This window comes from Nestor notabilis, unplaced genomic scaffold (genome assembly GCF_000696875.1).
Source record: "Nestor notabilis isolate BGI_N333 unplaced genomic scaffold, ASM69687v1 scaffold1831, whole genome shotgun sequence".
Lineage (NCBI taxonomy): Eukaryota > Metazoa > Chordata > Aves > Psittaciformes > Psittacidae > Nestor > Nestor notabilis.
The window spans coordinates 11,681-38,996 of record NW_009914957.1 but is presented as its reverse complement, the minus strand read 5'-3'; the positions used below and the strand labels follow the sequence as shown (position 1 = coordinate 38,996).

Below are 27,316 nucleotides of genomic sequence, written 5' to 3'. Positions count from 1 at the left end.
GCTCTTGGAACCTGCTGATAGTCACATCCTTTGGATATGTATTCCCTAATGAGGATAAAGCTGAAAAGACAAAGAAATATTCCTCTTCCATTTGAAATAAATGTTTTCTTCTGCACTAAGATACAGCCAAAAAGGAAAATAAGGGGTGTGAACAATGGAAATTGTATTTCCTTGGACTTGCTGTTACTTGTAGCACCTTTCTGGCCTGGCCGAAGACGAGTGAGTAAAGTTCATTACAGTGATCAAACTGTACCAAAACTCTGAGGTCTGTTACTCATGGCTGTGGCTTAACAGAGAACGATTCAAACAGCAGACAGCAAAAAGTTCTTTAACTTCATTTACCTTGGCAGCTGTTGTATTATTCTTTTGACTCGAATAACTGGAAAATCTCTGGAACTAAAAATTAAGGTTCTTTGCTGGAGTAAAGCCTCCAGGTAGACTGTTGCAAAATAGCTACTGTAGCTTGTTATGCATGGTCTGTTAATTTAATTACGAATTAAATCACTTTTAATTTGTATTAAAATCCCCTTTTGATATAAATGACTTTACTTACTAGCATGGCTTTCCTTTTGCCCAGGAGAAAACTGTTCCTTTTCATCCAGACAGGTTTTAATGTACCTTCTGTCTGGGAAAAGCTCTGAAATTGTGGGCTTTGTCTATACATACACACACACACACACTGCAGACATTCCCATGCATATATGTAGGTATACACACATGTAAATACATATGTATTGATGCATGCCTCTGTGTAGGTGGGGTTAGGAAGCAGAACTCTAATAGCATGGTCAGGGCTGTGTCTGATTTTTACTCCTTTTTAAATGGTGGCAGTTAATCCAATACAAAATGAAATGTTTTCATTTCAAGCAGAATAATGATAGGTTCCCTGTATTTATAGGAAAAATAGATGATTTTGAATGAGTGGTGGGGCTTTGACATTAAATATTTGTTGGAAGACCTGAAAAAAGGGAAGGTGTTTAATTTCAATGAAGTATGTGTTGAAGTAAGATTTGTGACTGGATAAATACGAGTCAGCTTTAATGATGGCAGTCTTGGCGCTTGTTCAGAGAAGCAGCCTGTAATGCAATATATTGTGAAATGAGCTTGCTGTGATAAAATAGCTTCCAAATTGGAGTGAAAAAGAAGGAAGCTTGGAGTGTAGAGTGGGAAACTGGTGAAGTTCAGTGCAATGCTAACAATTTCCATTGTAGTAAAACTGTTAGAACTTCAAGGAAGCCCTTCAGAACTTAACTGAAAGATTTTAAAGCAATAGAAGTGATAGTTAGACTGCTGGCTTTCTGGGTCCTCATCAAGAACTCCATCAATGACTGCAAAGTACCCAGCTTCCAGCCAGGTCTTGGAAGTCTTTGTCCTCAGAAGCTGAAGAGTAAGATGCTATTTGGAGGAAGGGTCTGTGTAGGTTTGCACTGCCTGGAAGCCGTTCTGTAGGCACTGCTGTCTAGCTGAGGTCTGCTCCTCTGAGGCCTTTCTTACAGTGCTCACAATTTCAGAGAGAAAAAAAAAATCACCAAGTTGAAAATTGGACCCGATAACCTGTGACTGAGCAAAGCACTTGACTTGTGATGGAAGCTTTTCATTGAGTTGGCTTGCTGGTCAAGCAGTAGTTTGATATGTGACAGTCTTCTCAAAACTACATTGAAAAGAAAAGGCTAAACCCTGTTTCAGGTTGAGATTTATGTTGCTGTGCATGTAGCTCCAACCTAGAGCTTCAAAATATGAAGCCAGCCTCTAGATTCAATGTATTCATGTGGGAATAATCTTGAGGTATAGAGTGTTTTGCACATAGCTCTTGGAGAGCACTACTGGTGGGCACCTGCCCTGTCATATGTGAGTCAGGAACACAAATGTGCATTCTACTTGTTCAGCTGGATTTCCTCCATAAACTCAATGAGTAAATTCTCTGCCGGGAACATGGGAAATATGGAGAGAAATGGAAGGAAGTGAGGAAAGTCACTGAAGTATAAAGCTGATTGAATAAATCTTATGTCCTTTGCAGAAAACCTTCTAAAGTAAAATCTACTGTATGGTCAATATTACCCGATATTATAGCGGAAATTTGATATCCAAGTTGAATAGTTTTTTGTCAACTTTGAGCCTTTCATACTTTTTTGAATGTCTCATCTGGCCGGAGGTCTGACTGTGCGAGGGTCTCTTAGCAAATGCAGGAGTAATTTTCTGCTTTTGATGATTCTGAAGTTGCAAAGTGTTTCAGGGGATGCCAAGATGGGTTCTCAGAACATGTAAGACAGGCACAGAGTTTCACATGCTTGGAAGGTGAAGTTCTGCTTTGAAACCTTTGCAAGTGTGTGGAGCAGTGTGTGCGCAAACAGCACAGATTGTGTATCTTGATTTATATTTGGACATGGATATGGAAGAACTTACAAATGAATGCACAAACTCTTGAAAAAGTTACAGTAAATGAGGTGGTGAATGTGAAAATTAACAGTTGAAAGGTCTCTGAACAACAACATCCTGTTTTAATGTGGCTGTTCAAGTACAGGTAACTCTTTGGTGGTTTTGAGCTGTTCAATACAGTCAAATCTTACACTGAAAAATGCCTTCAGAAGACTAACATGTTTGTGTGGTTAATCACGTTCTGAAGTGAGGAGATCCCAAAGCTGTCGTTGCATGTGTGGTTGCATTTTACGCTCTTGCTGTTTGCATTCAAATGAAGTCTTTAAATGTCTGGTCGCGTATGTGCTCTTGATGCAGGGCTTTGTCATTAATACTTCATACAAATGTGTGATGTTTTTAATGATTGCAGGTTATTATTTGCCAGGCACTCCGAGTGATTTGTATTAAGTGAATACTTGCTCAGCTCAGTAAAGGTTAAACATAGAGTAATTATGGAGATTTTTCTGGTAGTAGGTTCCACAAAATAGTGTAATTTACTGTCTAATTTTATCTACTGTACTTTACCAAGGCTGCAAATAGATTATCAGATGTTTGGGGAATAGTAATTTAAAAGGGGGGAACCAAAACCTCAGGGTATAACTGGCTATTTGAATACAGTAAATTAATAAAGACTCACTATGTTTTGTAATAATGAAACACAAAAAAGTCATGTGAGTGGGTATCCAAAGTGGCTTCAGTAATTATATCTTATGAGTGTGTAACTAAGGGCTGTATGGAACGCGTATAAAAGGCTTGAGTTTGATTTTCCTGTTTCCTGACATTTGAATGATCAATCCTTGTTTTTAATGGCATTTTAAATTACGTTATCATTTTTACATGAAGCTGATTCTTTGTCTCCAGTGTCTGAAATCTGATTGCTTCAGTCTTCTGTGGAAATGCTTCATTGTTCTTACAAAATTAAGATGGTTTTACTTTATTACAAAAGCACTTTTGCTTTAAGCCCAGAATTTTTGCATAGCTAATGCATACAGAAGGAATCACCAAGGAGTCTCATAAGTTAATTTCCTTCTTCCATGTTTTTAACAGTGGTGAACTTGTGTCGCATCACATATGGGTAAACTCTGGACTCAGCTCTAGGTTTTCTTGAGGAAAATAAAGAGAGAAAAGCTTGGCACACAATTGAGATGACTGAAAACTATAAAACCTTGTTTCTTGGCAAAAAGGCAAATCCATGTAAATGCTACCATGTTGCCAGTAGTTTCTGAGGTCCTATATGACTGACTTTGGTGGGCCAGTGTGACAACGTCTAGTGATTTTTAATAGTCTTAGTAACATCTTAATTGCTGGTTAATAAATAGTCTGCCTCAATAGTCTGCTGCATCCCCATGCAGATGTTACTTCACTTTTCCAGACGCTGGCGATGGGAAGATGAGCATCATAAGGCATCTGTTGCTCGGAGTTAGGTAATGATGGTATATCCAGAAAATGGTAGGAATCCAGAGGTTCAAGTATCAGGAAGAGCATAATTTTCTTAGATCTTTTTAGATAGTCTTAGAACTTTCTTGGGTGGTCAGATTTGCCTTGGAGGTGGTGTAACCCACAATGTCTAGGTTCAGTTTCTTTGTGCTGACTTCAGTAGACTTGTGTGGTTTAAAACTAATGATTTTACCTAGATAGGATAAAGGTAAATAGAATTGTAGAATGGTTTGGGTTGGAAAAGGCCTTAAGATCATCCAATTCCAATCTCCCTGAGAGTTTCCAATTCAAATCTCCCTGCCATTGGCAGGGACACCTCACACTAGACCATGTCGCTCAGGACTCTGTCCAGCCTGGCCTTGAACACTGCCAGGGATGGGGCAGCCACAGCTTCTCTGGGCACCCTGTGCCAGCACCTCAGCACCCTCACAGGGAAGAACTTGCTTATATCCAACCTGAACTTCCCCTGTTTAAGTTTAAACCCATCACCCCTTGTCCTGTCACTACAGCTTTTGAATACAAGAAAGTGGGAGAACATGGGGAAAAAAGCGAAGTAGTTTTGGCAGCTCCTCTTCACGTCTCCTATGTATCAATTTTTCTTGCTTGAAATAGTGAAGGATGATCCATCTCCTATTTTTTTATTACCACAAAAGCTCCTATTTTTTTCTACATATTAGTTTTTCGTCTAATCCATGATAGGATGCTCCTGCCTTTTTTTTTGGCTGCAGTGACAATAAAATACATACAAAATAATCCAGTTTCTATATTTTCCTTACTTTGTCCTTGAAGCACTGTCAAGCAGTTCCAAAAGAGATTTTAATGACAAACTTCTTGCTGTTTTCCTCTTGGCTAGCACCTCTTTGCAGTGCTGTCCACTTGCTGCTCTACTGTTTCTTCAGGCATTCTTCCTTTTAAAGCTCAAATTCCCTGCACTACTTACAAAACCAAGTCTTTGCAGTCTTCCTGTTACTAGATCATGTAAACAGGATGCCTTTCCTTATGGGGTACATAGGACATCTTTCTGGATGCTTTTAAGACTTCACTTAATTCCAATAAACATTTTGTTTGCTTTTAAATGTATTGAATCAGGAAATTGATCAACAATTATAGTAGTACTGTAAATCAATACTAATGTGGTAGTTAGTTAGGTGAGTCAGAAGTCTTTGTGTCCTAACAATTCACCTTTCCAAGCAGGTAAGAGCATTGGTTCTACTAACAGAATTCTAGTAAACTTTCAAATGGAGAAAGAAATTGGGTGGGTTTGTTTTTTTTTTTGGTGCTTGGAGTGATGAAGGATTTTGGAAACTTTTGTATCATGTAAAGGGGAATGATGGTTGCAGTAGGAGAAGAATGTCGCTGTTGGCTGTGGGTACGATGTTTAGCATAAGATGCTACATATGTCTACTATGTTTAGCATAAAAAGCAGGTAGTTTATAAGGACTGAATTATAAATGCTTCCCCCTGTCTTTACAAGGGGGGAAATTCTGTACAGAAACGTTGTCATCTTGATGAATTTGTATCTTGAAAATGTTTTTAACCTGTATCTTGCTCTGAAATCTTGCACCTTAGCGAAGTGGCTGTCTTTTTACCAAAATGCAATGACTATGTGTTACGCTATGTGTGCTTCTTTCCTGATGTTGTACAGGTGAAAGTCTGTCATGTTACAGCCTTTCACACAACACATTGCTCCAGCTGTATCTCCAGAATGGTTTTTTTTAATGATGTGGTCTTATTATTTCATTTTCCTTAAGTTTGACTTGCTATTATCTAAACACCTTGGATCACATTTAATTAAGAGCAGCTGAAGCTGCAAGTGCCAAAAGATGACCTACTCTTGTGGAATTGATGTAGTTGAACCTCATTTTAAATGTGAAGCCAAGGTGTGGAATTCGATTATCTAGTTAAAAATCCCTCACTCTAACATGGCTTCTTGTACAGGGCACCTAGAAATACTGTGTGCAAACACTTCTTCAGCTTATGTAGACATTTTGGACTTGTGTGTGCTTCTCTGGGGACACTATTGAAGTCAGTGTGTCTGTCAGCTCACCCATGTCCTGTTTTACGCAGCTCTGGAAGGTTTCTTCTGCTTGCGGGGGGCAGCCTGGAGATCAGCGAGGTTACAGAACAGGATGCGGGGACCTACACCTGCATAGCAGACAATGGAAATGACACCATTGAGGCTCAAGCAGAACTTACAGTTCAAGGTAGGTCCTATACTTGATTTGCAGAGAGAACACATCTCCAGGTGACCTTTCCCAAGAATTTGATCGTGTGGTCAGTGAAAGACCGTGTTGGGTGTTGTGCCCCATTTAAAACAAAATAAAACACACACTTCCCCTTCTTTTAATAGTGTTGTGTGCTACTCTGATTTATTATTCAAACTGCTTATAATTTCACAAGGATTTGGTTATATAATGCATCTTGACAAGACATATAAAGGACATATAAAGAATTTTTCATAATCCTTAAATATACTGTTGAGTTAGTACTATATATATTTTGTTATATATATTTAAGATGATACATTTTTTGTCTCTTAGCTGTGTTTCAGAAGTTCCAGGTATGTTTCTGGTATATAAGAGGTAGAGAAGTTAGAAAAATCAAGAATGGATGACAGGAGTTGCTCAGTATTGACCAGCCAAAGTCGTCGTCTTCAGGAAGTGGCATATGGAGGAAGGTTTATACTGACATTCACAGGATTTCTGCTGTGTCACAGCTCTATTTAACCACATCTGTGTAAAACTGAATATCAATTCTGCACCTTATTAACAAACACATGGAGGGGAATAGTCGTCTTTGTTACCTGTACCTTGAGCTGCACCTTGTGTTTTATCTCCCCTGATCTGGGCACTAGCTCTCTGAGCATGCCTCTTGCTTTCTGTGGGTTACTGGTACACAAGTCAAGTATTTTGGCCAACTCTGCCCTTCTTTAAAAGCTTGGGAAGAACGCCTGAGGCCTGTACTCCCTGTGAGGCTGCTCAGATGCAATAGAGCTCTACTTCAACTCAGAGTATTTTGTAAGCCAAGAAATTCTGGTCATGCAGAAAACGACCCTCCACATTTTTCATCCCTTGTTCCTTGGGCCAGAAGACTGAAGATGCTGTTCTGGCTTTCGGGTTATTTGTATGCTTGATGCACCGTAGCACTTGGTGGCGGTTTTATGCAACTCAGTGTGCTGTGTTTAATTCAGTTCCAACCTATCTATTTTGCAGAATTGGCACAAGGCTGTGAGTTTTATGGGCAATGGCAGAAATTAATAATATTAACGATATGTAATTAAGCTAAGCAAGTGATAGATAAAACTGAGTTATAACCTTAATGAAGGACATGAGCAGGCAGTGTGCGCTTGCAGCCCAGAAAGCCAACCGTATCCTGGGCTGCACCAAAAGAAGCGTGACCAGCAGGTCAAAGGAGGTGATCCTGCCCCTCTACTCTGCTCTTGTGAGACCTCACTTGGAATATTGTGTCCAGTTCTGGTGTCCTCAACATAAAAAGGACATGGAGCTGTTGGAGCAAGTCCAGAGGAGGCCACCAGGATGATAAGAGGGCTGGAGCACCTCCCGTATGAAGACAGGCTGAGAAAGTTGGGGCTGTTCAGCCTGGAGAAGAGAAGGCTGCGTGGAGACCTCATAGCAGCCTTCTAGTATCTGAAGGAGGCCTACAAGGATGCTGGGGAGGGACTCTTTGTTAGGGACTGTAGTGGTAGGACAAGGGGTAATGGCTTTAAACTTAAACAGGGGAACTTTAGGTTAGATGTAAGGAAGAAGTTCTTCACAGTGAGGGTGCTGAGGCACTGGAATAGGTTGCCCAAGGAAGTTGTGAATGCTCCAACCCTGGAGGAGTTTAAGGCCAGGCTGGACAGAGCCTTGGGTGACATAGTTTAGTGTGTGGTGTCCCTGCTCATGGCAGGGGGGTTGGAACTAGATGATCTTAAGGTCCTTTCCAACCCTAACTGTTCTATGATTCTATGATGTACAGTCAGGTCACTTAGGGGCTGAAAGTGAGCTTGGGAAACTCTTTTGTTCCTTATCTAAACTAATGGAAATGATTTCTTTATTCAATTGTAAAGGTACAGAATATGTTCTGCCAGGTCTTTTATGCTGAATTTTTCTTATATGCCTGGCACAAAAACCCCAAAAGATTTCTTCTAATGCTTTAGTATTAAAATAGATTAAAGATGACACGGAATACATTTTGGAAAGTTGCAGTTCTGATTTTACTTCTCAGTTCTAATCTTAATTCTACCTTTCCTTTGAGAGGTCACTGGAGAGAGTAATTGTATTTCTGCATTACTATAATTTGCTGAAGCGTTGAATAGTTTGAATAACTGTTCTCTGATCACTGTATCATTTTCTTCTGGACTAGAAAAATTGCCATCTCTTCCCACCTAATAACTGCATGATTTTACTTAATCTAAGCTTTTTCTGTCGTTCTTAGAAATTAGTCTGGCAGAAGTTCATATAAGAAAGCCATTTTTTGAGTATTTAATTCCCTTGCCTAATGTATTTTTCTGCATCTCTCCAAGTACCTGGGTGTGTTTGTTTGGAGATTTCAGTGCTGTGCTAGAGGTTTTACTGAGACAGTCTCTTTTTTTTTCCCCTTCTATTACCATTTCACAATCCCAGTTGAGTAAGACATGTAGATCTCTAGTTCAGCATGGGTAAGATGGCATTGTTTGACAGTGTTAGGACAGTTGAGAGTGAAGCGATGTTCCTGTTGATGCCTCTTAACTGTTAGAAGCTGTAAACTTAAATTGGGCATTGACTGCTAAGAATGCTTGTTGGATGTCACTTTGCTCCAAGACCTCTTTCCTGTATCCTTTGACAAGGATATAAACCCCTGGAAGCTAACAGGCTCTGTCTGTGATGTGGTACCAGTGGCAGCAAGCTGTCAACCAGCCGCTGCATTGGAAGGATTACTTGGATCTCCGTTCTTCCCTGGCAGTAGGGATGAAACGGGTGATTTTCATATTTCAAGGGTAGGGTACCGTGAAGTGTGGCACATCTGGATTGTGTGCTGTGCTCAACTGGCAAGAAATACCTATGTTTTGCTGTGCTGCTTGTGTGTTTGCACAGGGTACACGAGAGAGAATTGAAGACAGCTTCTTTCTAGCTTGCATACAAGCATATAAAGGGAGCCCTGGGAGTTCATGGGTTTTTCTCTGTTAAGTTTGGCACCATTTTCAATTCAGATAAAATGCTACCTTAAACTAATGCAATTTACTCAGATCCTGTTGGTGACACTGAAAGATATGAGCTGATTCACATAGCTGGAAGTAGTCTGTTGAACAGGTTACCCTGTGCCATTTAAAAATATTTCTATTGCCTTAATGATTGGGTTTACAAAGTGGTTTAATTTTCCTGCATAAATCACTGAAGGGCTGAATCTGGAAGTGTGACTTTATTAGGAAGGATTACTTGACTAGAAAGGTACTTAGGGTCCAGAAGGATATTAAACAAATTTGTTTCCTCAGTGTCTTTATCTACAACATGTATCTGGGAGTTAGAGTTACAGGAATTTCATTTGATTCAGAGGATGATGGAAAAATAATGGAGTGTGAAGACTGTTCTGAGAATATGCAAGAGGTGTGCAGTACAGGTCCTGAGAACATAGGAAGAAGTAGTGTTTCACTACTGGCGAAAAGGAAATGGTGGTATAAGAGATGTGTTTGGTTGAGAAGTTGTTTAGATGATAATTGGATTTGGAGAGAAGAAAGTTTTTTAAGTAGCTTCCATTTTTGAGGAGGACAAAAGAAAGAATCATAAATGAATTCCTGTTTTTGCCGTTAGTAACGTTCTTTGTAGCTTGACTTGTGAAACATCCTTGAATTTCAGCCCTTTGTTAAACCTGGTTGTTCTCTGAAATGGTATGAAGGGCTATATTTGTCAAATGCACATGGATTTCAAATACTAAATATCTAGTCTGTCTTGGAAATCAGTGGGGTTTGGTGTAGCTTCTGTCACCTGCCTGGAATGAATTCTCCATGTACTGCTGAGTGGCACCAAGTGTTCGTGCCCCCTCTCCCCTTGTGTGACGGTGCCACTGGAAAGGTGGGTCCCGTCTCCAGTGCTCCCCACAGCCCCTCTGTCGTCTGTGGGCTCAGCTGCTTTTGGTGAGCTCTTAACTTAAACCAGACCTTCTCAGGCTGGTTTGAGCTCTTTTAGGTCCTTTTGGTCAAAATGGGTGAGGGAACAACTGCCTGAACAGCACAGCAATGGAGCTGTTGGAAGGGCCATTTTCAGACCTCTTTCTTGAAACGGAGAAGCTGCCCATTGCCACCAAGAGAAGCAAACTCAAGACTGCTCTGCATCGAAGAGTCACAGAAAACAAGTGCTTGTAGTCCTGGGTGTGCAAATCAGATTTTATGAACCTGTGTTTCACACAGCACGTTTTTGACTTGCACAGTTGAGAAGTGGTTTGAATATAGAAAAGAGCGTAGAATGTCCTGGGGGAATACCTGCGCCTGAGGGAGTCCCAGTCCCTAAAGCTGAGACTTTAAGGGCTGAGACTGAACATTTCTGAACCCCACCTATGTTGGAGATAGTCTTTAGGGACAAATATCAAATGGATAAACATGTGTACAGCATTGTTCTTACTTCTCCTGGAGTTACTCTTGGGTGCAAAAAGCATGTCATCACAGTCTCAGGCTGAGCACCTTAAAGGTACCTTTGCCAGGACAGGTTACTTCCCACAAAGGGAGGCAATAATTTGGTGTCTGAAAACCTTTGGTACAAAGTCAAGTTTGTTTTAACTGTGTTGACAGAGTTCTTCCCCTTGATGTCAGCAGGAGGAATGGTGCTGGGCACCAGATTTATTTACATCACGTGTAATGCATCGAGAGCACTGAAAAAAGTTGTTTTGCTTTCCCCAGCAATGAAAGAATCTGTAGTATTTCCGTTAGATAAGGTGGAAAGTGATGAAAGAAAAGCTGGGGAAACAAGAAGTAAATGTATTTGAAATGCAATCAGCTGGCTTCTGTTCAGTCCCAAGCCTGTGGCCTGGAAGAGCCATAGAGGCAGTTAAATACTGAGAAGGTTAGAAGTTCATTCTTCATCTGGGAAATGTTTCAGATTTATTGCTGTGCCCGGCACCCCTGGGGATTCTGTGAATGCTGTGGCTCGAGTTAGGTCACTGCGTGAGCTTCCCGTCGCCTGTCTTGGTATTTATGCTGCAGATAATGAGTTTAGAGGGAGTTTTCTCTTTCTATTGGAATATTTACTGTGGTTAATAATGAACCAGAAAATAATAAACGCCCCAAAATTCCATTTTCTTCACGAAAATGATATGGCAGGTCTGAAGGCTTTATAATAAATGAATCACTGCATTACTGTGAGAAGAAACAGAATTGCTGCTCTTCTGTTGTTATTACCTTGCAATGATTGTTTGGAATAGCAGGCTCTTGAGTAATGTAAGACAGCAGTCAGTGTCTGATAGCATGTCTTAAACAGGAGGCATTAAATGCCTTGCTGTGTTAATGTACTAAAATTAAAGATAGGGAAGTTTTATTTATGGGTCTGTGGTGATAAATTGGAGGTTGCACACAGCAATAGGCTGATCACTACCTCATTTGTGCTGCTTAGGCAAACTGTATGCAAAAACCAAACACAGAACAAGTGCTTTGGTAGAATCACCAACTCTGTGCTTTGAAAGGAAACCCTGGAAATAGTTTCAATATAGCTGAAATTGTGCTAATGGCAAGTCCTTACTCCATCAAATAATACGTATATTGCAAAGTTGGTCCCGCAGCGTAAGAAAATATTTGTTGTGCTTTCTGTGCAAGGGTTGGGGAGTAATTTAGGTAATAAAAGCAAGTGAGGTAAAGTCTGCATTTTGTCTGCTGTTAGGTTTTAAACTGACAGTCAGAGACACAACTCGGATTGGGAAAGATGATGTTATATCGAGGCAGAACCATAGTTGATTGTGAATCTAGACCAGCTGAAACAGCCTAGAAAGGTTGGACCGGATGATCTGTGAGGTCCCTTTCAACCTGGGATTCCATGATTCTGGGATTCGGTGTAGCACACACACCTAATGTGTTGGCACATGCAAAACCATCCAGGATGGTGAAACCTGTGGTCTTAAACACTCCGAGCAAGGTTTGGCACACTCAAAAGTGTGCGTAGGTCAGGCTCTCCAAGAAGCAATCTGGAATCTTTATGGGTGTTCTGCTTCCATTTGCCAATGGTGTGTAACATGTGTTTCTAGTCCAGGAAACACTTCGATTATTGGTGGCAGGTAATGATTTTTAAGCTTTTGTACTTGAAGATCTTGGCTTAAGAACTACTTGTGATTATACTTCTATCAATATATGCCTTCTATATTGATTTACTGTTGTTTATATTTAGGAGTTAGTCTAAAGCTGTTGATGAGGCTTGTAAAACAGCTTGAAAACTGTCTCCCATTGACATGATTATTGAGAAATAGGTCTTTTGTCAAACAGCTCCCCTCCTATCATTAAAATAAGAGGAAAATGTACCTGGGAAGTGTAAGTAAGGAAGAAAGAACCTTACTGCTGAGGTTGCAAAGAGGGAACGTTCAAGCCATTCAATCATTTTAGCTTCCTCATCTTGCAGTTTTATTCAGTTTTATTTACTAATCCACCTGAGTTAAACTTAAGAATGGCTTAAAGTCAAACCAAAACAGTTGCTGAGGGAAGAGCCTTAATGTAAAGAATCTTAGACTTGTCTTCCAGTAGCACATCTAATCTTAGCTGAGGCGGGTGCTTTGCTAAAGGTAATGCCATCCTTCTCAAAAAATTGTAGCTGTTTGGAAAGCACATTAAACCCTGGATTAAATCCTGTAGCAAGGGAATAATACATCTGGGTAACTCTTACTTTTGCATTAAGCTTTCAGTATTATTGGAAACAATTGTAGGGAAGAAATTTGACCCAAGACTGAAAATTGCTAAAACCTTTCTCATACCTTCTAGATGATCTTCATCGATTTCTGTTTCTAATTAAGCTCAGTGCTGTATCTTGATAACAGGCTGCACTTCAATTACAGATTCAGCAGATAACTGCACTAAACCTGATGCTGTCAAAGGCTTGGACTTTGGGACAAAGTATTGTTTTTTCTGGTTATCTCAGAACTATTCTGGTTGGGGAAGCTGTTGATGGTAAAAAGAACCCCTCAGCTTTGTACAGGTTATTTCTTTTCCTTGAAGCTGCGATGTGACTTCGATTAATGGTCTTTGTTCTGTAGTGACATAGAAGATGTGCAGTAGGTTGGCGAAATCTGAGGTAGGGAAGGTGAGGGTGTCATTTGGGTCAGTAGCATTGTGCTTCGCTCTGTTACCTCAAAAGACTTTCAAATAGTCCTTGCTGATGCTCTTAAATATAGCTTAATGGCTATGGAATTGTATAGTTGACTTGTGGATTCAGTTGTGGATTCAACTAAACATAAATATAAATATAAATACTTTGCAAGTAGTTTCTGCCTTTCACGTTCGTGTTCAACGCCAGTGTTAGAATCATAGAATCCCAGACTGGTTTGTGTTGGAAGGGACCTTAAAGCTCATCCAGTCCCAACCCCCTGCCACCGGCAGGGACACCTTCCACTAGAGCAGGGTGCTCCAAGCCCCCGTGTCCAAGCTGGCCTTGAACACTGCCAGGGATGGGGCATCCCCTGTGCCAGCGCCTCAGCACCCTCACAGGGAAGAACTTCTGCCTCAGAGCTCATCTCCGTCTCCCCTCTGGCAGGTTCAAGCCATTGCCCTTGTCCTGTCCCTCCAGGCCCTTCTCCAAAGCCCCTCTCCAGGTTTTCTGTAGCCCCTTTAGGCACTGGAGCTGCTCTGACATCTCCCCGGAGCTTTCTGTTCTCTACCTTTGCCTTCTGCAGCTCGGACAGTGTGGCTGGAGCTCTTGCTGGTGAAGACTGAAGCGAAAGAGTCGTTGAGTACCTCAGCCTTCTCCATGTCCCGGGTGACCAGGTCTCCTCTTTCCTTCTGGAGGCGCTTTCCTAACCTGATCCCCGGCTGCTCTCTCTCTCTGTATTCCTACCAGGCTGCCTGTCTTTGTTTCCACCCTCTGAGGCCTGTTAATAGTGAAAAGGTTATAAACAAATGCTCAGAAACACACATAGAGTAGGGAGGAAGGAGATGGTAGGTTAATTTAAGACTACACCAGTTGCTCAGGCTTTACATGGAGACCAAAAGTGACCACTTGCATGAGATGAATAATTCTGAATACTAAACATGAACATCCACACCAATAAATTGTTCTTTGCATCAAGCAAAACATTGAGGTTTTGCTGTGTTTAAAGATACCATGAGCTGATTTCTCATTCCCAGTATTGTACACAGAATATGGGTGCAGAGAACCTCCAATTGCCTCTGCCCAGTTTCTGAATCTTCCTCTGGAGTTGATGAACTGTTGTAAATTCTTTTCGTATGTCTTATTTTTATCTAAGACCAGGAGAAACACTTGTCCACTTCTTGCCATATTTCAGGAGCAAAGGACATTAGAGCTTGTTGAAGAGTTTGCCACAATTCTTAATAGGGGCACAAAAATTTGTTTTCTTCAGGTGCAGCTCCAAAAGTAATGAATGAGCTTTGGTACAGTTTTGAAGGAGGATTCCTTTGTAGCAGTGCAAGTGTTCAACATTTAGTGATGGTGTTACAAGGCAATGGAAATGGAACGTTGTAAGGAGAAGCACTGGGGAGCCTCCACAGGCAGGGACCTCTGCCTTGCTGCTCACTGCTGGGTTTCAGTGTTGAAAGGGGACAAATGCTCTGTGAAGCTCAGGGCTGGGAGGGTTTTCTGACCTTTCCTGGGGCCAGGGTGAGCAGAGGCAGCTGCTGCCTGCTTTGTGAACAGCGTCTAATTCCTGTGGCCAGGGCAAATACAGGATGATTATTGAAACCTGGTAGTGAAGACAAGGGTTATGTGTCTTGTAGAGGTGCATCCCCTCTGGTATGACCTGTCCATGGGTTGATGAGGTGGTGTGGAGACATCAAACTAGGCACTTATTACAGTAAAAGGTGGGGTTTGGTTGGAACTGTGCTGCAGAGGTATGAGTGTGGTATGTGCAACTATCCACCCACCGACAGACCAGGATGAGGAACTGGAAATGGGTGTAGCATCTCTCTGAAGCTTTGGCACAGGATGGGAAAGGCCACGTTTGTCAACCTGAAATCATTCCCATTCTTTGATCACACAATGACTGGGAGTGTCCTGCTCCTGCTGCATCTAGAAACACCAGCTCGCAGCACAGGTTCTTCCCGGCAGTGGTGACTTCCTGCTAACCAGCAGGAAGAGCCATGGATGTGGCAGCTCCCTGGGTGTGGACAGGGAAAAGCTGCCTGTAGCAACCTAGTGCAGATGGAGCCACAGTGGTTGGTAGATAATAGTTTTGCAAGGTAGGCTTTTGGTCTTAAGAGTATCTTTTCTGAGTACCTGACAAGCATTTATCATAGGATCTCAGACTGGTTTTGGTTGGAAGGGACCTTAAAGCTCATCCAGTTCCAACCCCCTGCCACAGGCAGGGACACCTTCCACTAGAGCAGGTTGCTCCAAGCCCCTGTGTCCAAGCTGGCCTTGAACACTGCCAGGGATGGGGCAGCCACAGCTTCTCTGGGCACCCTGTGCCAGCGCCTCAGCACCCTCACAGGGAAGAGCTTCTGCCTTGTATCTAATGTGAACTTCCCCTGTTTCAGTTTAAACCCATCAACCCTTGTCCTATCGCTACAGTCCCTGATGAAGAGTCCCTCTCCAGTATCCTTATCCTGAGGTTCTTTCCATGAAACACCCGTCATTCACTGGACAATTTGATTAGTAATTAGAAACTAGTGATTAATGGATTGTATTTGGGAAAATAGTCTTTGTGTCATGTAGGCACTGCATGGTTTTCAAATGGGCTTTTCTGGCACCAGAAAACCAATTGCAGAACAGCCTCAAATGGTGAGGTGTTAGTGAGGACAAAGCTGAGATCTTTTTGGCTATGTGATTGTAACTGAATTGCATGGGGGTGGGAGGTAGTATGTCCAGAACTGCACATGCAAGGAAGATGAGGTAGGCCTTGAATTTAAAACAAGGTTTGTGATTTATACAAATATGTATTTCATATATAAACATGTATATGAAATATATATAATGGATATTATATATCTAGTATGTAATATATATGTAAAGCATACACACATATATATATAAATAAAATACCATTAAGAGAGACAAAACCTAATGATCAGTAACCCATACAATTTACACAAATGGTTTTCCTTGTAAATGTTCTTGAGTAATCCTTGGGGATAATGAAAATGTTACTAAATTAAGCTGCAGCGTCTTAAATATCTACAATGTAGAAACTGATATTGAGCTAAGGGAATTGTAAAAGCTGGTTTCTATTTCGGCTAGAATTTCTAATAACTGAAAGATCATCTTAACAGGGGTTTGAACCAGCTGCTCCTTTATGGGAAGACATTTCCACAGAATGGCTTTTATTTTTATGTTATGAATACCTTTGGCCTGGACAGTCAGTTACAGAAGATGCTTTTTCTTGCCTGAGTTTCATATTTAGATCTATTTGTCTAGTTTCCAACCTAAAAATGTGCTTTTGGATCAGGATTTACCTGGCACAGGATTTACTACGTTGATTCTGAAGTTGGTTATGTGATGATTTGAAGTACATAACAGTGCAGATTAGAGACACATGCTGCAGGACAGGGCAGTCAGTCCTGCACCAGTCTTCCACTCCCTTCTCTAAGGTTTCATTCATTTTCCTGCTTCCTTGCACTAAAATGCCCATCTGAAATCATACTGTTGAGATGACTGTTTAAGTTTGGGAAGACACAGTGTGAAGGCTGCCAGCTCTGTTTTCTGTACTGAGGTTCAGCTTGTTTCTGGAGGAGTGTTTGTTATCAGAACAGGTTTTATAGCTTCCTTTCCAAAACAGGCTCCAGGCAGAACGTGTTTATCAGTATATTTATACAACCTCAATTTATTCAGTGCCCATCAAGTGTCCATCCTACATTAGAATATAGAGCCAAATCAATGCTTAAAAATCCCAGCCACTGGGTATTTTTGGTGAGCTTTTTGCAAGTAGTGTGCATTGAGTGAAGAGTAAATACCACTTCTCATTCCCATGGGAACGTAAATTAATTTAAAGCAATTTAAATTAAAATAAAATAAAAAAAGCATTTCCCTGCCTGCTTTAGGCAGGAATAAGTCAGTGAGCATTTCCATTTGCTTTCATGAGGTAAAGGAGGGTTGCTTTTACCTGGTGGAGGGTCTGTTCCTCAGGATGGGGGGTTGCGCATAGATGAGGCCCTCAGTGGTGGACTTCGTGGTGGACTTGGTAGTCCTGGAGTAATGGTTGGACTTGATGATCTTAAAGATTTTTCCAACCTAAACAATTCTGTGATTCTAAAGTTGATTCTGTGATGTGTTTTCTGATAGATTGTTTGGAACAAAAAGCACTATTTCCATGAACTTTGTCATATCGTGCATGAATGTACATGGTACCTTGTACGAAGTGTGCGTTTAGGTTCCTTGTGAGTAAAGCAGGAAGAATAATGATTACTGGGTGGAAAGTTTATCCTCTGCACGACTGACCTCATAGTATAAATGATGTTTGGTTTTCAGGTAGCGATGTAGGAAAGGTAATCCAGTGGTGTAGCCCAATGGCTTTGTTTTCCAAGTGCTCTTGAATCCTTATTAAGGATTGAAAGATGTAGTAGATATCGTCAGAAACCAGAGATAACCTATAGGGTTATTTATTATTGGTTTTATTCCCTGTCAAAGAGATGTCAGAATTTCAATTACAAAATGAAAGTGGAAAGGTTCAGTAGTAATTTCTAAGTCGCGTGTGCCAAAGACTTCCGAGAAACCTGAATGTGTGAACTGAGCAGCTCATTAGAACGCCTCTTCCTCCAAGTGAGAACTCTTTTTATAGAAATTGTGCCCTAAATGGCAAGTATTTTCTCTATACATCAGGGTCAATCCTCTGTGTTTAATTGGTTGAATCAAGCTTTAAGTTTGATTCTTTGATTTATGGGGTTTAAGGTTGTGTTTTTTCCATTCCAACAAAGATGTTTGCAGTGGTTTTGTACTTCCAAGTTTTGTGCTGAGATCTGAGGGTGATGTTGAGATGGAAATGCTGCAGAACGCTGTGCAGTACTTAAACGAGTCTCCTGAGAGAGACCATACCTTAAAGCATACATAGTTTATTTCAAGTTAATTTTTTCTGATAGTTAAGCTGACTCTCATACCAGCAGATAATTTATTTCTCTAATGGGATCTAGGTTATTGCAGCTACTAGAGGTCTCATTATGAAACCTTCCCTGCCAAGAACTATAGTTTATCCCAGAGTTACAAAGATGAAACAATTGGGTGGTAAGGAGGCAGGCTGTTACCTGGGGTGACTTATTCCCAACAGAGTCCTGCAGTTAATGAGTTTGTCTTCACAATGAGAATAATTTAAAAGAAAATCACCATGAAGTCTTGATTCCTTGACTAAACACAGTTTCTGTATTTAGTGTCAGTTGACATTAAACATGCTGGTTTGTAGTAGAGATGAAAGCCTTTGAGGCAGGTGTGATCTGTGTAATAATGTCCTTACATGCTCTTTTCAGTGACACACTGAGGCTCAACCTTCAGGAAGGTACTGGAAGGAGGCCTACAAGAAACTGTGAACAGAATCCAAACTACTAGATAGAAGGAAACTGGACTCCCAGCAGGGTAGTTAATGGGTAGGAAATGGCAGGAGACACTCCTAATTCCTGGCAGCTCTGCTCATCTTTTATTTTCAAGTGCTGACTCAAAGATTTCTTCTATGGTTGTTCTTTTCTTGTGTTCTTAGGAGCTTAGGTACAGCCTCAGCATAGTGTTGACCAAAGCATTTACAAGGGAGGACATAAGTTACTCTGATGTGTGGTAATCCAGAGCACCCTTGTGCTCTAGAAGTGGCATTCCACAGGTTACGCACTTCTGACTTGTGTCAGGTGATTTTAGTTTCAGTCAAGTCTTTTGTTCTGTAAATACAGCTTGAGTATAAAGGTTTTATTGTGTTCATCATAAGTCACAACACTTGAAAGGCCCAAAGTAGGTGGCCTTGAACAACCTGTTGTAACCTTACTGTCACTGGTAAGTGAATATGCAGAACATAAGCTTACTAAAGTTTTATCTTATAAGAATATAATAAATAGTACAATCAATGTATTGGCTGCAATGGCTGTAGGCATGCAAGTTGCGAAATCTACCCAAAGAGTACTGAAGGCAGGCTTTATGCATAGTGATGAAGCCAAGAGGCTAGGAGTGCAATTTAGGGTATGTCAGTCTTTGTAATGAAAATCTCTTTGGAGGTGAGTTTAGCAGTTCAGAGTGTCTGAGAGTGGAGTCACGGCAGTTAAGCATCCATTTTAGTAAATTCGAATATTTCATTACCAGCTATGTGTGATGCTTCAGGGAGAATTTGTAAAGCATAATTTTGACATTCCTATGCCCTTTGGGCAAATTATTTTTCTTCAGCTTTTCCAGCACATGTATAATTAATAACTTTGTTTACTGACAGTGTCAGCAGTAACATCGCTCTGATTTACAGCCGTTATCTTTTGCCTGTTTGCTTCCTCTCAGGCACATCATGAGATGCCACACAGAATAAACCACATCTCGGGATGGGGTTCTAGTAAGAAGGTAATAGAAATACAGTGCAGGACCACCATCGTGTTATATTCTCTTTGGTGCAGAAAAAAACATAGAGCCCAAATCATTGTGCTTTAAATAACGAGTTGAAGCTTTGTGTTGGACAGCTAGGCAGGAATTTGCATGGAGCAGGAAGGGAAAGTAACCACAGGAGGCTTTGAGAGATGGAAAAGGAATAAATTTTGTTATGCAAGATCACGCTGCTGAGGGTTTGTGAGCTGCAGTGTATCTGTCCTTGGCACTGACTGTAGATTTCCTTCCAGTCGTACACTTCATCTGAATGTTGCATGGTTATTGCTCTACTAATTTGCTTAAATTATCATTAGTGTGATTAACTGTTATAGGAGTGATGCTCAGAGCTGCTCATCTCCCTGCTACTTGTTTTGATTATAACTGGAATAAGATAGGCATCAACTCGGAGGATTACAAAAACTGAGGGTTTAAGCAATTAACCTATTAACTTATATAAAACTCAGCTAGATGGTAAGCAAGTAAAATAGAAATACAAGGAATAAAGCTTTTATGAAGCCTCTTAAGTGGTTTCCATTGACTGTTTTCTCTGTATTACTGGTCGTAAAGCTCTGCATCATCATATTATGCAGTAACATTAAATCACTTGTTTGAGTAGTTGAGCAAAATATTGTGACTTCAAATGTTAAGCTGGCTCTCTTGCAAGACTTAAACTTGGTTTCTTTAGTTTCAGGTTGGATTAGAGTTATTGATCATTGTTTTCAAAGTTAAAGAAATTTCTTTAAAGTGTGGGAAGATGGTGCATATGAAGGAGAATAGTTTTATACTAACACACAGCAAGACTTATCTGTATTCACTGAACTTGCCCATTTGAGACTGATACTTGCAATGTGATAAGGAACACACCCCCAGATTCCAACTTTGCTCATTCTAGAAAGCTGAAAGATTAATGAGAAGATGTGCTTTTGTGCAACTCATCACACAGTTAACAAAGATTGCCTTAAGTTTCTTTTGTATGTGTATGTATTTAATTTGTTAGAATCCAGTTTCTTTTTTGTAGGGGAAATGAGAACATACTGGTTTGATACAGCACAGTGATAGTGGTGTGGTGTTTCTAGTCAATCATAGAGAAGTTGAAAGGCACTCCAAATCTATTCTGCCTTTAACTCAACTCAAATATAATACAGACTGTCCAAGATGCGAAAGTCACATTCTGCTTTAGAAGTGTGTTTTCCATAATGCCACTTGAAGAGCTCTTTTAGTGCACTCCCTTGGGAAAATCCTGCTGGTCACAGTACTGTAGGCTTTACCTTACCCAGCTGAAGCTTCAGTTAGAATCATACATATGTATTAAACCTCCTGTTGTAAGATGTGGCTGCTACCAGCTCTGATGCCTCAGGTGTCCTCCCGTTTGCTTCGATGAGGAGGAGTGTGGCTGGCATGAGACCATGAAGGGGAGAGTAAGTTGGAGCAACGCATGGGATGGGCAGGAATGGGGGGCTTTTGGTCACCAGGCTCTGGAGGCTGAAGAAGTGTCTGCTGTCAGGGCAGGGGATGGCCACACACTTCAAGTCCTCTTATTTTAATAGCAGCACTGTGCAAACCAAGGTGACAGTGTAGTGTTGTTACCCACAGCTCTGTGAGCGAAGGGACCGCAGCAGTACAGCAGTAGCTGTGCTAAACCAAGCGGAAGGCCCATGTGTTTGGTGTCTTGTTCCTAACGGTGTCCAAAGCAGATGGCTGAGAGAATTCAAGTAAAGGGCAAGAATATTTGTTGCTTCCCTTGAGTAATGTCTCATTCTCCAGCCACTTGCAGATTAGGGATTTTGAGCTTTGTGTAGCTTCTACACAATTTAGCAATTCTCAATAAATTTCTGTCCTGTTAATTCATCTCCTGCCCTTCTTTCTCCCATGTAAACATCTTGTATTTGCAGGAGTCTCTGACGCTGGTAGGAACAGGACCTTCTTTTTGTTGGTTTGAACTAATCTGTGTTAACTTTATTGGATACTGCTTTTCCTAGCTTGCATGTGAAGATGCGAAGCAGTCTGTCCTTATCCCCCTGACACCAGACATGATTTTACAGCCCTTTATTACCTCCTTTTCAGTTGTTCCCTTTCAGACTGCAGAGTCTTAGCTTGTTTGCTTGTTCCTTATATGGAAGCTATTATGAAGTGGATTGTAATTAAGGTTATTTTGGGGATTTGGAAATTAGGAGGGACTTTGATATGAAGATAGGCCTGCATTCATTGATCTGGAAATGAAAGGGATTGGATAACTCTGTAGCAAGCGCCTACAGAATTGGTGTTATTACAAGCAAAAAAACCCAGAAAAGCATGAATTCTCCATCACTATTTTTACTTGATGAGAAAAAAGTTTTTTTTCCTTGTGGGCACTTAGTATAGGGGATACACCTGGTAGTGCTGGAAGTTCCCATCACGTTGGTAAAGATGAGAGGGGCTTAGTGGAGCAATGGAGCCAATCAGTTGTTTGTACTGTTTGCAGATCTGTGTTCTGGGTTTTTTTCCCCCCAGGCGATCCCAGGCAATCTGTATTCAGTGAACAAATGCTTTCATATTTGAAATTATCATCAAAATCTGTGCCCTTTTTGGCCTTTATAGCTTCTCCGTCTCCTCCAGCACACAAATGCACTGGCACACTGTGAAGGCTGCACAGGCAAATATACCAAGATAAGAAATTTCAAGGCTTGTTCTCTTTACCTTGACACCTCCCCCTTGCCTCTTTTATAGGGCGAGGGTATAAACATCTTAAATCTTAACATACGTGTTCTCCTGCTGTTTCTCCCCAGGATCCTGCTGCCTTGTGCAGCGAGCAAACTTCATGTACTGCTTTATTGAGGAAATATTCAATATTTGATTATTTTTTCCTTATTCAGGGGTAGTTCCATGATTTATTTATCATGCTCGGCTCAAATCCATATTTATTTCTGTTTTGGTATTCAGCACCATAGAACCTGAATCATTCATAAACACTAATGAATGTATATTTGAGCACTGCTGAAATGAAGTGGTATTGAATCCATTTTAAAAATTGACTGAGACATAGAAAAATTAAGATTAAATGTATCCAGCTGTGTTAGTGCCCAGTGTGAGACACTCCAGCATTGATTTTCTGAATATGCATCTCTTCATACATCCCTCTGGAGCTGTGATGGGAGTTAGGCACTGGAGAGGGGTGAGTGGCTCCGCTGCTCCAGCCAGCCCCCGACCCACGTCACACCACTGACAGGCTGCAGTCACCACCTTTGAAACATCCACCTCCCCAGTCCCACCCAAGAGGCACAGACAGGGACAGCAACTGAAGGCATCTGCCCTCCCCATGGGGCAGTGCAGGCAGAATTCTTCCAGCCTGGTGGTCCTCTCTCCCTGAGGTCCCAGCCTGCCATGCCCTTACTCCTGTGCCACATTCATCAATGTCTTTTTCTACTGTACCGATTGTCTCTAGTGTCCTACTAAATTCTATTAGTCCCTCTGGGGACCTGTTCTTTGCTCAGCTGATCCCTACCCTCCTGAGCTCTTCTCAAATCATGGTGCTATCAGCACTCCCATTGCTCTTGCCTCCTTTGTCCAGCCATTTCTCTTGCTGTGCTTCTTCCCTCCATCTGTATCTGTCTGTGCCTGAATTTATCCCATTTGGCCCAGCTTTCTCACCCCATCCTACTGTTATCCAGCTCCTTCTTCTTTCTTCAGGCACCTCCCTTCTCTTGGGCATCTTTGACAAAATGAAAAAATTTAAAATAAAGTCTGGTTTTTCCTTCACTGATCAAAAAGGTCTGAACACTTGTAAACTCAGGGTTTGGTTGTGAAAAATGCAATAAAGGAAGAAAATACCTGTGGAGAATTTGCCATTTCCCATTTTGGCAAGTTACAAACTTGTCCTTACCAATGCACTTGGGTGTCATTCACTGTAGATGGAGGCCTCAGCTTTACCTACAGCAATAATTCAGATAGTAACCAAACCTTTGTTTCACAATCTGTTGGAAAAGCTCATCCTCAGTGCTCACAACCATTTCCTAATTTCATGGTAACATTGCAGTTCCGTGCATTAAGCGTGGTCATCATCTTTTTGAAGTCTTTATACAGCAATAAATGAGTAATGATAACGTGATAACACATTTTACTGAGGACTGAAACTTCTTGGTGGATGTGTTAGAACTTGTATGTCATAACATGCGCCTCCTATGCTGGCAATTGATTTAAACGTATCTTTAAGGAAAAAATCCGTGTATCCAAAATGAATATCCATAAGTAATAGAATCACAGAACAGTTTGGGTTGGAAAGGACCTTAAGATCATCTAGTTCCAACCCCCCCTGCCATGAGCAGGGACACCACACACTAAACTATGTCGCCCAAGGCTCTGTCCAGCCTGGCCTTGAACCCCTCCAGGGTTGGAGCATTCACAACTTCCTTGGGCAACCCATTCCAGTGCCTCAGCACCCTCACTGTGAAGAACTTCTTCCTTAGATCTAATCTAAACTTCCCCTGTTTAAGTTTAAAGCCATTACCCCTTGTCCTACCACTGGAGTCCCTAATGAAGAGTCCCTCCCCAGCATCCTTGTAGGCCCCCTTCAGATATTGGAAGGCTGCTCTGAGGTCTCCACGCAGCCTTCTCTGAGAAGGGTTTTATTTTCCACTGACTGAAGAGGTGCTGCAGATCATTTATTAAACAGTCTCGGTATAGATGGAGGATCCATGTTGGTGTTTCATTTTAGATGGGGCAGGTGGGTCTAGACAGAATCATATCCCAAACTTCTCTTGCAGCTTTGCTTACGAGAGAGGTGATGTGATAGTAACTGAAGTGGAGGGTTTGAACTGGGAGTAGCCTTGCACTGAAGATTGGAAGTGAGGGCTTAAAGGCCATAGGCTGTCATTGCAGAGGGCTGTCTGCTGCCTCTTCACCACATGATCTCTGTGTAGAAAAGGAGGGCTCTGGAATTCAGTAAAATTTTCATTGCCTTTGGTGCTGCTGTAAGAAGTTTAAATCTGATGAGCATTCTTATTATTCAGATGTTTCAATGGTACATGGAGTAGATTCAGGGTCAAACAGGCTCGGTTCCTCCTAGGAGGACTAGGGAAGGAAGGCTTAATAAAACGTAGACATAATGAACACAGCGATTTAAATTACTGAGGCTTGGATCCAGGTTTTCACTTCTAAAAATCATCCTAGAAGTTGCTTTGAAGGCTTGCCTAGAAAAATAATCAGAAATACCCCCTACCAAGAACTGTAAGTGAGCTCTGTTTCGGTTTATTATGATTGATAAGCTTTTATACAAGATGCAGTTACCTCATTTTAATGTAGAAGTCCATTTTGTCATGTTTGTTGTCATGAGTTCTTCCTTAATTGCAGAGTTCTCCCTGATAACAGCATGGTGATCCCAGACTGTACCTTCAGGAGTTTCACAGAGGGTGTCCCTACATGAAGGGTGGGCTTAGGTTTATCAAAATGGAAATAAATCTTTGGTATCTAAAATTACAAATGGTCATAGAAGGGTTTTACTACAAGCTGTGGCTGCCCTATCCCTGGCAGTGTTCAAGGCCAGCTTGGACACAGGGGCTTGGAGCAACCTGCTCTAGTGGAAGGGGTGCCCTGCCTGTGGGCAGGGGGTGGGAACTGGGTGAGCTTTAGGGTCCCTTCAACCCAAACCAATCTGGGATTCTATGATACTTTTCATCTGTTGCTCTTGTGACATTGTGCAGCACACCTGAAGTCTTGCACATGGGCTATTGTCCTGGGTTCAGCTCCAGCAGTCCTTTTTCTCCTCCTTAGTAGCTGGTGCAGGGCTGTGGTTTTGACTTTCAGCCTGGGAACAACGCTGATAACACCGATGGTTTTAGTTGTTGCTCAGTAATGTTTACTCTGACCAAGGACTTTCTCAGTCTCATGCTCTGCCAGGGAGGAGGGGAAGCCGGGAGGAAGCAGAGGCAGGACACCTGACCCAAACTGGCCAAAGGGCTATTCCATACCACAGCACGTCATGCCCAGTATATAAACTGGGGGGAGTTACCCGGAAGGCCCAGATCGCTGCTCGGGTCGGGCTGGGTATCGGTCGGCGGGGGGTGAGCGGTTGTGTCCTCTCCCCTTGTTATTCCTCTTATCATTATTATTGGTAGCAGCAGTGGTTTGTGTTATACCTTAGTTACTGGAGAGCTGTTATCTCAACCCGTGGGAGTTACATTCCTCTGATTCTCCTCCCCATTCCTCCGGGAGCGGGGGGAGGAAGAAGTGGGGGGAGTGAGCGAGCGGCTGCGTGGTTCTGGGCTTGAACCACAACAGCTTTCCCAAGAGCTGGCTGTCCCCAGTTTCCAATATTATGAAAGACAAAAAAACCCACCCCCAAAACCCCACCAGCAATCTCCTGAACAGCAAGGGAAAGAAAATTATTTTTCTCATGCTTACATGCAAGTAAAATAATACAAAGCTTTCAGTTATGTGCTCATAGCATGCAAATCTTCCAATAGCTCTTCTCTAAGCCTGCTGGAGACCTGAAGCTTGCCAGGGAAAGTGTAGGGTCAGCAGATGACTGAATGTGAAGATAAAGGGGTGAGAAGATGGCCTGAAGCAGAAAAGCGAATTCTTGCTGCGTGTTCTCTGCAGCATTGGAAGCTTTTATTTTTTTTTATATATATTTCTTCTATTTTTAAAACCAGAGGGAGCTGGGGAGGGGCCACCTGAAGCTGGAGAGCTGGGAAAATGCATTTCAAAACAAATCCATGAAGTGAACAGTAAGTCAGCATCAGGACCAGATGGTGTTCACTCAGAATTTCTCAACGAGAAAGTGTGAAATCCTGTTCCCAAGTGTGGTGTGTAACCTATCACTTCAGTTGGCTAATCAGACTAAGGAAACAAAATCAGACTCGAGAGATCTGGTCAATGTGACATGAGGTTTTTAAGAAGTCTTTTGGGGGAAATCTTGGGAACTGGGGATGAGTTCATCTGATGGCTGGACCAGTTCAATTGACAACAATTGTAATAAAATATAGTGGTGTTAGATGTTTGGGAAATACTGTGTGCTCTGTCTAGTTGCATATATTCTGTGGGCAAAGAGCTATGTTTTTTACTATTGAAAGCCTTTTGAAGGATGGCAGCCTGAGAAAGTTGGGGCTGTTCAGCCTGGAGAAGAGAAGCTGTGTGGAGACCTCAGAGTAAATCTCTGAGGTTTAGAAAAGCCAAAGAAGGTGTGGGATGTAACAAGGATGATCAGAGACAAGAAAACTCTTCTTTTCTGTAAAATCATGAGTGCTATGGGGAAAGCAAATAGGAAAGGAATGCTTGTTTCAGCTGTCAGGAACCAAGAGACAGGCCGTGGTTGATTGATTCAAAGACATGTGAAAACTGGTACATCTTTTCAGGGAGCATCACGTGGAACTTGCTGCTGTATTAGGGCTGCTGGAGGCTTACCTGGATCCAGAGAGCAGCCGGGACAAGGTTTTAAAGGCCAAATCTAACCAGGACTAGTAACACAAAGTTATCTCCTCTTTCTCAAGAAATCCTTCATGCAGGGGTTTTTTTGATGCTAGGAGGCTGTCTGGAGCTGTATCGCTTTTATGCTTCTCTTCTGTTCTCTCCTTGATATTCGCAGTTGGCTGCTGTGTGGCACTGTGAAACCTTCACCATGTTCTTGTGTTCCTGGAGGTGTCTTGCTGATGAGCAACCTTTGTTCAGCAGTTCTTGGGGTACAGTGATGTTAAAAGGAGCGTGAGCAGCAGCTGAGGGAGGGGATCCTGCCCCTCTGCCGTGCTCTGGGGACACCCCCCCTTCAGCCGTGATCCAGCTCTGGGGCAACAGCACAAGAGGGCCGTGGAGCTGCTGGAGCGAGGCCAGAGGCGGGCCCGGAG

At 41.8% G+C, this 27,316-nt stretch overlaps 1 protein-coding gene across 1 annotated transcript in view; it reads left to right on the top strand.

The window, feature by feature from the left end:
- LOC104413010 (neogenin-like) overlaps nt 1–27,316 on the top strand; it is a gene marked incomplete at both ends in the record, with an annotated part of 45,047 nt that overhangs the window by 6,729 nt on the left and 11,002 nt on the right. The window contains one exon of the mRNA XM_010023892.1: nt 5,920–6,056. Coding sequence (XP_010022194.1) covers nt 5,920–6,056 — 137 coding nt within the window. The remainder of the gene's footprint in view (nt 1–5,919; nt 6,057–27,316) is intronic.